Here is a 13,059-nt window from a genome sequence, read left to right as displayed (position 1 = left end):
TAACGTAAGCTGGAAAAAGAAATGGCAAACGACTCCAGTATTTTTGCCAAGAAAATCCCAAATGGGATCACAAAGAGTCAAACAGGACTGAAATAACTAAATGACAATAAATAATCATATACTTTTTATTTTGCTATTATATACACATAATATATACCATATATTATATATATAATCATATAATTTTATCCTGCTATTAATAGAGCAAAATATAAATATATAAAATTAACTCAGTATTCCTTATACTGAACTGACCTTGCTGGTATAAAGCCAAAGTCATAAGTAAATAATCTTTTTAATATGTTATTGTAGCCTCTTTGCTAATATTTTATTTAATATTTTTGCATAGATGGATATTGGCGTATAGTATTCTTTCCTTTGTTTCTCCTCGGTTTTAGTATCAAGACCATATTTGTATCATAGAAAGTTTGGAAGAATATACTGTTTCTATTTTTGCAAACAAATTGTTGAATACTTGAATGGGGGGATGCTTGATAGACTTTACTTGTAAATCCGACACTGGGTTTTATATTTCTTTGGGATTTCATTTATGGATTGTTCAATGCTTTAAGCTGGTTCCCGTGCTGGGGATCAGAATATTTTATATTTTTGCATATATTCATTTATTTCATCCATGTTATCAGTGTATAATTGGGCAAGATAGTTCTTGATAATTTATTTCAATTATTGTGAATTCTCATTTTTCATACAATTTGGTTTTCCTCTCTCTTTTTAATGAGACTACCTAATTCTTGATTTTGTAAAGTTAAAAAAAAAACTTCCTACTTTTATTTTTGAATTCAATTAATTTTTAGTTTTCAATTTTGTTAATCTCTTCTTTGATTTTTTTTTAATTTTTAGTTTGGAATTTAGTTGGGATTTTTGATTTGTTGTTTTTCTATTTTTCCTATTTTTTTAATGATACATTGTTTCACTGTCATTTTCCTTCATAAAGCTTTCTATTGGTTCACCAAGTTTTTTAGAATGAAATAATTTAATTGCAATTAATTGTTAATCCTCTCAACAAAGGCCTTTATTGAATATAATTTTTATTGCATTTTGGTCAGTAAAAGATGTGTTTAGTATTTTGGCTTTTCTGCATTTGTAAAGTTTTTCTGTCATAATACGTGGTCAACTTTTGTAAAAGTTCCACACAGAGTTGAGAAATATATGAGCTATTTTCTGTTTATTTTCAGTAATTGCCAAATATTCATCATCTTTAACATTTCTAAATTTCAATTCAAGTCCTTAACTTTTTAAAAGAATCTTTTTGTTTTTACTCGTCTAGGTATGAAAGGAGTATACTAAGGCCCCCAACTAGCATAATTTCACTATTTCTCCCTGAAATCCAACGAACTTTTCCCTTTAAGTATTTACACTATGCTGTTTGGTATGTACCTATTATTTATGTATAACGTAGTTTCTTTGCTTATTTCTACTATCTTGTCTCTTTTTACTGTTGCCTTACCTAAAGACACTGTTACCTCTGCTTTTCTGCATTCATCTGAAGCATAACTGACTTTGATCCAGCCCCTTATTTCAACTTAGGACGAATCTTTATGTTTCTAGTGTGTTTTGTGTGAACATGATGGTGTTGGATTTACTTTCTAATCTAGCTTGCTGTCCTCTTCTGTTTGATGGGTGAGCTCATCCCCTTCATTTTCACTGCCATGTTCACATGTTAGTTGTATAATTCCTCTCCTGAAGGGGAAACAGGCAGCAGCATATGCCAGGCAAGTCAAATCACCTTTACTTCACTTCCCCTCAGAAAGTGATAAGATGCAGCTCATGACACTGACCACAAGAGCCTTAGAAATAGCAATATCCTCTTGATCACCAGCCCTGTTTCCAAATCGGGTCCTCCAGGTAATCAATTTTACAGAGCAATCACTGCAGAGAAGGAGCCCACCTTCCTTACCACTGCCAATTGCTGATAGGCTTGTGATTCCAAAAGCCCTGGCATTGGTATTAGTCCCCAGACCACCAGTCCTACTTGCATCCTAGGCCTTACAGTCATTGCCTTGGGAAGAAATACTAATAAATAAAATTGCAAAAGTGAGGTGGGTTTCATAAAGGAGTACATTTATCATTCATATCTAATATAAGAATGAAGTTTTCTACCCTCTAAATTTGTCTAATAATTCAACTTAGATTTGAATCCAGAGAGAAGAAAATGAGATCTAATTTCTTCATGCTTTGAGAAATAACCACGTTGGCAAAGAGATCATCTTAGATGCCTCAATCTTTTACCCTTTCCTTTTACTTCTGACTTTTACCTCCACTGCACAAAACCCCTCTGGTTATTTAATTCACATACTTACCTTTTGTGATGGGCGGTAACTTGAATCAATGCCTCTTGCCAAAGATTCATCCAACAGAGCTTTTAGCTTTTCAGCAGAATCCTTGCTCTTCGAATGTAAGAAGCCCAGTGCTTTCAAAAAAATGGGATCAAGTTCCAAGTTCACAGTAGCAGCCATTGCAATTACTAAATAAAAAAGAAACATGAAAAAAAGGATTTTATTGTCAACTATTACTGATCTGTGACAGTGTTTTAGCTCCAGACTTGCATTTCTCTGCCACACAGCACGGTTTTGCCTATGTTTGGTGAATACAAACCAATTCTATTATCACCTTAAGTCAAAAAGACTTAGAAGGCAAATCTACTACAAAAAACACAAAATTCAATTAACAAATATGGTAATTCTTGGTGTAAGTTTTCCTCAGTTTAAAGGCCTGACATGTTCCAAAAAGGTTCCATTATAAAATCAAAGACAGATTCCAATAGATAGTGAAAGATATATTCAGAAGCATTTAGATGTCACAGTGGAGAGACAGCAGGGCCTAGAGTCAGGAAGACCCGAGTTCAAATCTAGCCTCAGACACTATCTGTGTAACCGAGGCAAGTCACTTAATCCATCTGCCTCAGTTTGCTCAATGGCCAAACAGGGATAATAATAACATCTACCTCCTAGGGTTGTTTTGAGGATCATTGGTAAAGTGCTTAGCCTAGTGCCTGGCACATAGTAGGTATCCTATATATGCTTATTCCCTTCCCTTCTTCCTTTTCTTTCTGCCAGACTATAACGAAGTCACAGTCAAGAACTTAAAAAAAAAAAGGCAGTAGCCGAGCCATGATTAGGGAGTGCTCTAAGTGCCTGGCCACAGAAGCCGTGGTGGTTGCCTGCCATGCATTCTACACACTTCTTTGTCCTTTTTCTCTCAATCTCATGTACCCCAGAAAACCCTTCTCATGCCCTGATTTTTCTCAATTCTGTGTTTGTCATGTCTCACATTCCTACCTAAGATTAAAACCAATTTGAAGGAAGGGATGAAATCAAAATTATGTAAATGCTATTGGGCTTATCATAACGCTAGGGTTCTTGTAGAACTTTCAGTAAGAATAATGATGACAATTACAATAAATAAAGGTATTCTGTGATCTAGAATAATACTAAGAAAACTTTAGTTTCAAACTATTGTGGATTCTGCCATAAAGATATATGTCTGATGGTCACTTATGCAAATGCTTTGGTTAGAAAGGAACTGTTAAAATTAAAGTTTACTATTTTTGTTCAATCTTTTGGTCTCTCCACCATGGTTTAGAATCCTCCTCTTGACTTTGGGGTTAATATTATAATAACATAGCAAACTTGCACTGGTACAGTTAAGGGTTAGTCATCAATTCCATGATAGTCCTCCGTTTGGGGGGCTTATAAAGCCATTAAAACTTGCTTTAGGCTGAATCTTGACATATAACAATCAAGTGGGGAAATATATTTTTTTTTCTCTAAATTTAAAAGGAAAAAAAGAGTATCTAGTACTGCTGGTTAGTTATTTTAAAGTTTCAGAAGAAAAAATGATATCTGCTAACTTCCACTACAGAATGCTTCAAACTGTTTTTAAAAGTTATACTGAACTAAAATTAGACTCATCTCAAAAGAAACTAATTTGAAAAAGCTATCCCCAGCCTTGGCCTCCCTGCCTTAAAGTCACTCTCCAATTCAATCTCAACTTGGCTGCCAAAGAACAAATTATAGAAACAATAATGATGTGAAAGAAAATAACAATAGTGAAACAACATACCAAATTTTTTGGGATGTAGCTTTGGCACTCGTCAGGGGAAGAAAATCAAATGCCTACAGACATACATTAATAAAATCTTTAAAAGAGCATTAATGAACTGAATATACATTTAAAAATTAAAAGGCATAAAATAAACTTAAAATGAGCACCAAAGAGATGTCAAAAATTAAAACAGAAAAAGATACACTAGAAACAACAAAGATATAAATAAAACTAAATGTGCTGTTTTTTGAAAAGACTAATAAAATTGATAAAACTTTAATTACTCTAATTAAATAGGACAGAAAATCAAATCAACAAAATAGCATATAAAACAAAGTGAAATCACAACAAAATCATATGGAATGAAAATAATTATCAGAATATATTATGCACATTTAAATGCTAACAAACAAAAGTGAGAACACAAAAGAGAGAAATATCTTTAAAAATATAAAATATTTAAACTGAGAGAAGAACAAGTAAAGATTTTAAATAATCCAATCTCAGAAAAAGAAATAGAACCAGTTATAAAGGGAAAAAATTTGGATCCTGATGGATTCCCAGAAGAATTCTATCAAACTTTTAAAGACTATTTAAATAGCAATATTATGTAAATTATTGTCAAAAACTGAGAAAGTGCCCTACCTGACTTCTTTTAAAAAACATGTATAGTCTTAATATCTAAACAAGAGAAGGAAAAACACCAAACCACAGACCAATAATGAAGACTAATTTAAAAAGTTTTAAATAAAATCCTGTCAAAAGCACTACAGAGATTTATCAAAAAAAAAAATTATTCACTGTACTCAAGTTGAATTTGTATCAGGGATGAACGAATGGTTCACAATTAGGAAAGCAATCAATGTATTTGATCATACTGAAAACAAAAACATATAAAACCACATGATTACCTCAATAGATGAGGAAAAAGCTTCAGAAGAAGCATAGCACACACTGATGCTAAAAATCCTACAAAGCATTTGAGAGGCACATTTTTTTTATAACAAAAAAGTATCTATATAAAACTAAAAGCAAGTATCATTCACATTAGGGATATACTAGAACCTTTTCCAATACGGGATTAATACAAGAATGTCCACTCTCCTCACTCTTATTTGATACAGTTCCTGAAAACGCTAGTAGTAACACAAAGAGATATTAAAGACAGAGAAGAGATGAAACTATCCCTATTTGCTGATGATATGATGGTTTATTTAAAAATCCTAGGGAACCAGGAAAATTGAGATAATTAATAGTTTCAGAAAAGCTGTAGGCTACAAAATAAACCCTGGAAAAATCAACCCCATTGCTACATACTAACAAAATCCAAGAAACAATAATAGAAAGGAAAATCCCATTTCAAATAACTACTAAATGTATAAAGTACCGAGAATCAGTCTAGCAAAGCACACACACACACACACACACACACACACACAAAATCAATTACAAAGTGCTCCTTACAGAGATGAAGAACAACTTAATAGCTGGAAGAACGTTCTCTGCGCATTGCTAGGCCTTGCCAATGTAATTTAAAATGACAATACTACCAAAGTTAATCTATAGTTTTAATGCTGTACCAATTAACTTTTCAAACATATACTTTGCATACTTCAACAAAATAATAAAATTCATTTGGAAAAATAAAAGATCTAGACTATCTAGAGAAATGATGAAGATAGATAAGGAAGAAAGGGGAATTTTCACTATTTTTCAGATATCAAATTCTATTAGAATGAAGCAGTCATCAAAACAATCTGGTATTGGTTAAAAAAATGGAGTTAATTTTTTTTAACTTATCTACCTTGGTAGGTAAAAGAAACTAGGCAAAGAAGAACCAGGAACAATGAAACTCAGTAGTCCAGTATTCAATAAAATGTAAAAAATGAATTATTTAGGAAATTTTATACTTAATTTTGATAAAAATTTGATTAAAAGCTACTGGGAAAATTGAAAAGCAATCTGGCAGATATTAGGTTTAGAGCAATACTTAAGCCATGTTCCACAATAAATTCAAAATGGAATGCTAATCTTAATAATGAAAATCATACCATAAATAAATCAGAAGAAAAATCAATAGGAAACCTTTCGTAAGTATGGGTAAGAGACAGATTCTTAACCAAGTAACAGATAGAGGCAACTACAAAAAATGAAAAACGGATGACTTGAATCTACACATGAAATAGACAACATGAATCTTCAGTACAAAAATAGATAATATGAAGCTTCTGTACAAACAAAATTAATGCATCTAGGATAGAAGGTAAGCAGTTGAATGAGGAAAAAAAATCTTTGTATCAAATCTCCTTGATAAAGGCTTAGTATCTGGGATAAACACTATCTATATAGATATATATGTATATACATACACATACACACACACACACACATACACACACACACAGACACACACACATACGTACACATATATAGGTATATACACATATATATGTATACATAAGTACATATATATACGTGTGTGAGAGTGAATGTGTGCATATCTAATCTATCTATATCTGCGACAACTAAGTGGTGTAATGAATAGAGAGCCAAGCTTAGAGTCAGTAAGACCTGGGTTCAAAATCTGGCTGTGTGACCCTGTCTCAGTTGTCTCAGTTTCCTCATCTGTAAAATGCAGATAATAACAGTATCTACTTTCCAGCGTTACTGTGAGAATCAAATGAGATAACAGTAAAGCGTTTAGAGCAGCGCTTAGCACATAGTAAGGGCTATATAAATGTTAGCATATATATGCTATTCTCCAAAAGACAAGTGGTCAAAGGATGTGAACAAACTGTTTTCAAAAGAATTGCAAACCAAATCGCTAATAAGAGAAATGCAAATCAAAAAATCCCTGCAGTTTCATCTCACACCCTGCAAACTGGTAAAGATGACAAAATAATGGGAATAGTAATCAATGTTGGAGGGAACATAGGAAAACAGGCATACTACTGACCTGTTGGAAGAGCTGAGAATCAACATAACCATTTTGGAAAGCAATTTGTAATTATGCAAATAAAATGACTGAAATGTCCATATCCTTTGACCCAGAGATTCCATTACCAGGCTTATACCCAAGGAAAGCCACTGATAAGAAAATCATTCCCATATGCAGTATACCAAAATATTTATAGTGGCACTTTTTGTGATGTCAAAGAACTAGAAAAAGAGTAGAGGTTCATCTATTGGGAATGGCTAAACAAGCTGTGATTCATGAACGTAATGGAATATCATTGTGTTATAAGAAACGATAAATGTGATAAACATAGAGAAGCACCAGAAAATCTACACAAACTGATACAGATTGCAGTAACCACTACACTCCCCAATCCCCCCAGCAGTTCCCCACCCCGCTGCCCCCTACAATACATAATCATCAGAATAATGTAAAGACAAGTATATCTCACAGTACCACCTTGGAAGAGGTGAGAGGTACACATGTAGTATGCTGTACATATTTTCATACTTTTTGTGTATTTATCAATTATACTGATTTTTCCCTCTATTTTTGTCTTTAAAAAATATTCTGTTATATGGGATGCATTTTACAGTCTCCTCAACTGTATGTATCTTGAAGTGTTCTTGTAAGGATCAAATGAGAGGATATTTGCAGAAGTGCTTAACAATGCCAAGCACATAGTAGGTGCTACACAGATACTTACTATTCCCTTCCCTCTCCAAGGGACAGAGAGACACTGGGGGAAATTATGGTGATGTTTAAAAAAAAAAGACAACAAGGAAAACTTATTTTTTTTTAAATTATATTCTTGGGGATGGAGGGAGGTTAGGAGTCTAGTTTAAGAACAGGGGACTCCATGAGAGAAGGCAGAGAGATGAAAGTGAGGACCATGAGAAAAGGTGGCTGGCAGGGGTTTAGTTCAGCTGAGACATAAGAGTACATGAAGGAGGGGAGTGAGACAAAGCTAGATACTGGTTGAAGCCAGACTGCAGAGGAGCTTGAATGCCAGGATCGAGGGTTTACACTTAACTTGCGAGGCAATGGAGAGCTATGAAGGGCTTTTGAGAAGATGAATGACATCACCAGAGCAGTATGTTAGATTATTTAAGTAGCAAAGTAGAAGATGGATTGGAGGGAGTGATAGATTGGAGACAAGAAGATCAATTAAGAGGCCCTTACTATAATCTAGGCCCTAGAAATGGAGGCCTAAATTAAGGTGGATTCACAATTGGAGTTGAGAGGAGACTGATAAGAGAGATTTCAAAGGCTGGAACTTTGTAACATCTACTTAACTGGTCAAGTTTAAGTACTCTTCAAAACGAACCCTAAGAATAAGGAGAATACTATGAAAACAATGAGTGGAGGAGAAGGATAATAGCTCACATGTAGGCAGAATACTGCCGTTTACAAAGCACTTTCCCCACAAGGACCCAGTGAATTAGTCAATGAGAATATTCATGGTGAAGAGATCAGGGATCACACAGTCACTCAATCTAGCAGATGTGGAAACCGAAGAGAGATAATACAAACAAACCCTAGAAGTTGGGTAGTGCAGGTATCAATCTCTCCATTTTACAGATGATAAAACTGAAGCCATTTGCCCATAGTAACCGAGTCAGTAAATATTCAGATAGCCCATGAGGCCACATATGCTGACTCTAAGCTCAGCACTCCCATCTGACCCTGCTTCACGTCAAGGCTTCTTAGAATTCTTCAAAGCTAAGACTTGATGTCAATATTTAGGGGAAGTCTTTCCAGATTCTCCTAAAATCATCCTCTATTTCCTTGTTTGTTTATATGTTGTACCTCCCTAGTATAATGCGAGTTCCCTGAGGGCAGGGATTTCAGTCTTTATATTCCCAGCTCCAAACACAAAGCTTGACACAGTCACTTGATAAATCTGCTAACTTAGACACACTATTATTTTTAATGTATTTTATATACTTTAAGTATTTGCCAATAACACTTACATTTTTTATTATTTATTTAAAAAAATCTGAATTCCAAATTCTCTGCCTTCCCACCTTTCCACTACCCCTTGAGAAAGCAAGCCATATATCAATTATACATAGGAAGTCACGCAAAACATATTCCCATTTTAGCCATGATGCAAAAGAAAACACACACGAAAGCAAGAGAAATAAAGGAATTTTAAAAAGTATGCTTTAGTCTGCACTCAGAGTTCATCAGATATCTCTGCAGGTGGACAGCACTTTTTATCATAAATCCTTTGGAACTGTCTTGGATCATTGTTTTTATCAGAGTACCTAAGTTTTCACAGCTGAATTTGGTACACTATTATTAATAATAATACACTCATAAAGTTGGCCTTTACTACTATAACCTGTATCACCTTTCCAAATCTGACAGTAGAGGAAAAAAACTCCCACATTCATCTCTTTGGCAAGGAAATGGCCTTAAAGCCTGGAAGGATTACAGATGGAGAATAAACATATTCATTCCCATCAGCTCACTACGCTAACACCTCAAAACAGCCAGTAAAGACTCTGTAACATTAGCCAGGATGATGCTCTGAGGTCCTAGGCAATCTCTTTACTTTCTTCAACAGATGCAGTTATCGATACGTCTTCAAGGGCAGATGTTGCCTGTTCTTATCTACTAAGTTCTCACAAATTTCTCTTTCTATGAAAAGAAGACCTGACTTTGCATCTCTGCTCTGCCAATTTTACTGGTTCCATGACCTTAGGAGAATCGCTCAATGTGCTCAATGTCTTTGAGAGACATTTTCCTCATCTGTAAGAGGAGATGACCTTCAGAGTACGATGGACTAGATGACCTTCGAGACAAATGTCAGTTCTAAAGCTATCGTCTTCAGAAGGTAAAACAAGGTAAGGTGAAGAGGGCAGACTCCACTTCTAAACCAACATGTAAGGGGACAGAGCAAAAGGGAACACTGGAGAAGAAAATACACACGTTTCGGGCTGTGCGTGACACACTAGGCAAAACAGCTGCTGGGAATACTGTTGCCTTCTGTATTGGAAGGTCAGCAACCCAGATTTTGCCTTTCCTAAGACCCGGCACATAGAAAGCATCTGATTAAAAAAAAAAGTGCTTGTTGCCTCGGGAGATCACCCTGATTACCTCTCCCCTGAATCGTCACAGGCCTGCTCTTGCTTTTTTTTTTTTTCACACAGGATCTGTGATTTCATCAGAGTTGGGAGCTCCCAGGTGACTAAACTCCCAGAGAATTGCCTAGGGCTGAAGAGTCAAATGCATGTGGTCCACAAGCCTCTCTAAACAGATTAAAATGGAATCAGGAAGTATTTAACAAAATCAATGAAAATAAAGAAAAAAAATGAAAATAAAATAACTAAAAATAAACAAAATAACTAAAAATAAACAAAATAACTAAAAATAAACAAAATAAATAAAATAAACAATATCGAGAGAGCACACAAAAATGTTAATACGTGGGTTTCTAAGTCAACTATGGGGCTTCCCACAGAGATCCTCATGTACAGTTTTGTGGCCCCCATTTCCGGGAGACTTTGACGCTAGCGGCCCGGAGCACAGAGACGTGAGGCCACCCATCCGGCATGGATTCAACTTGAACCCAGGTCTTTCGGGCTCCAGGAATTCCTTCCACCAAGGCCAGCTGCTTCTACCCATCCTCACCCTCATCCTCACTGCTATCGTCATGTAGGGGGTAAAAGCACTTTACAGGCGTTATCTCATTTGACCCTCACAACGACTGGAAGATGCCGGTGCCGTTTCATTTTACAGAGGAGGAAACTGAGGCAGGGAAAGAAATTAAAGTGGCGTGGCCAGGGGCAGGTGCCATTATTACCCCCATTTTGCAGAAGTGGAAAATGAGGCAGGAAAAAAAGTTAGAAGTGGCTTGGGCACGAGCAAGTGCCGTTATTATCCCCATTTGATAGAGAAGGAATCTGAGGCGGACAGAAGTTGGGGGACTTGGCCGGGGTGTGTGTGTGGGGTAAGGATGGCTATTTATTAACCTCTCGTTTTACAATAGGGAAAACTGAGGCCGACGGGTCAAGGCTGGCAAGAGAGTCTGCAGCAGGATTCGAACTCGGGTCCCCGCCTATGTGACTCTCTGCACTTACGGCCGCCTTCACACGGTCGGCGCAGAGGTCCGCGCAGGGCGGGGCCCACCAGGGGTCAGTCCCCACCTCCCCCCACCCCCCCCCCGCCAGCTCCGGCCCCGCTGACTCCGCCCCCTCCGGCCCTTCGCCGGGGGAAGCGGCCGTGAGCGCGGGCCCGTCCGCGCGCCCGCCAAGGACCCTCGCGGGCTGCGGCCCCCCCCACTCCCCGACTCACCGGCCCCACTCGCGCGCGCGCGCCACGGGCCCACGCCCTCCGCCGCCTCTCCGTCCCGCCCCGGCGTCCGCTTCTGGAGCCGAGCCGCAGACACCCGCCGGCTGGCTCCCGGAGCGGAAAAATAAAGGTTCCTGGAGCACAGAGGGGAGGGAAAATATTCAGAGGTGCGACTACCGGAAGTGACGTGTACGGTGCCCGGCTTGCCGCTCATCTTCCGGTCCGCTCGTTTTATGAATCACCGCGCGCCGAGGCTCTCGGGGACCTCGGGACTCGGGCTGGGTGAGCGGGTTGGGAGCCCAAAGGAGCGGCGGGGGCGGGGGGCGGGGAGCTGCGCGGGGGGCTCTGCCCTTACCTCTGGACCAGTATGGGTCCGGGCCGGGACAGAGCATCCAGAGACGGGGAGGGGGTCCCTGGCTGTGAAGCCCTCTGACCTCTGGTCACCCTCCTCGGAGCGATCTTTGACCCGGCCGTTTGATTAAAGTAGCTTCTTTTCCTTAGTCAGCAAGCATTTATTAAGCGCTTACTGTTGTCATGCTGAACCCCTATTGTCCTACTAGACTTGCATAGAAATGGCGTCAACTTCACCGGTTTTTCCCTTCCCTTGTACCTACACAAAGCCCAAGCTGGTACCCAGGGTACCGATGCCGTATAAACAAGGGATAGAGGGAGGGATTTCTTGATCCATTCAGTTTCCTCCCGTCCATACCTCTCGGAATACCGCTAGGTCAGCGAACAAGCATTTATTAATCATTTCTTAGCCTAGCGCCGTGCTAAGTGTCTGACGGTTATTATCTCACTTGGTCCTTATAACAGCCCTGGGAGGTGGGTGCTAGACTTATCCCCAGCATCAGGAAAACGAGTCAGAGGCGAAGTGACTCGCTCAGGGACACGCAGCAAGTTCTAATAAATAACATAGTAGCTAGCATTTATATACTGCTTACTGTGGGCCAGGCGCTTTACAATTACCTCATTCGATCCCTCGCAACAACCTTGGGAGTAGGCACTATTATTATCTTCGTTTTACCCATGGGGAGATTGAAACTGCAGCGAAGTGACTTGCCTAGGTTCACACAGCTAGGAAGCTTCAGATTCCAGATTTGAATTCTGGTCTTTCCTACTCCAGACCCAGTACTCTCCCAGTACTGTCAGAGCCCCACCACTCCCCCAAGTATCTGCCCTCAAGGAGCTCACATAGAAACAACTGTGTACAAACACAATTTGAACAGCACAAATTGGAGATAAGCCTCGGAAGGAAGGCATTAGCATTAAGGAGCATCCAAAGGCTTCCTGTAGAAGTTGGCATTTTACCTGGGACTTGGAAGGAAGCTGGTAGTCAGGAAATAAAGTGCCGGCATAATAGCCAGTCTTAACCCCCCAAATTCAACTTGCACCTTCATCTATTAACCTCATCATTTGTGCCCTAGAAGGTAGAGCTTTCTAGGCTTGTATTGGTCTGATCAGCTGCAGTGGGACACACTGTACCTTGACTTCAACATAGTGATGTCATTTTGGTCTTCTTCCAGAAGGAGGGACAATAACCAATCTGATAGCACCCAACCCTGGAAGTACACTTGAGACTCACTTTGTTGAAAATATAACTGGTGTTAAAGAGATTCAGGGTCAAATCACACTTTTGTTGCTTAGGGCAAGTCAGTTAACCTCCCTGGGCCTTATTTTCCTCTCCTGTAAGATAAAGAGGTTGGACTAGAAAACCCCTAAGGTCTGTGATCCTCAGT

General features: G+C 38.4%; 1 protein-coding gene across 1 annotated transcript in view; it reads right to left on the bottom strand.

Moving 5' to 3' along the window:
* Window positions 1-11,432, bottom strand: part of INTS12 (integrator complex subunit 12) — a 35,630-nt gene extending 24,198 nt beyond the window's left edge. Inside the window, exons 1-2 of the mRNA XM_036763499.1 lie at window positions 11,324-11,432; window positions 2,322-2,485 (exon numbers count right to left, since the gene is read on the bottom strand). Of these exons, the coding sequence (XP_036619394.1) occupies window positions 2,322-2,477 (156 nt within the window). The 5' untranslated portion in view covers window positions 2,478-2,485; window positions 11,324-11,432. The remainder of the gene's footprint in view (window positions 1-2,321; window positions 2,486-11,323) is intronic.
* Between the last annotated feature and the right edge of the window lie 1,627 nt (window positions 11,433-13,059).

This window comes from Trichosurus vulpecula, chromosome 6 (assembly GCF_011100635.1).
Source record: "Trichosurus vulpecula isolate mTriVul1 chromosome 6, mTriVul1.pri, whole genome shotgun sequence".
Taxonomy (NCBI): Eukaryota; Metazoa; Chordata; class Mammalia; order Diprotodontia; family Phalangeridae; genus Trichosurus; species Trichosurus vulpecula.
This window is presented reverse-complemented; position numbering and strand designations above follow the sequence as displayed.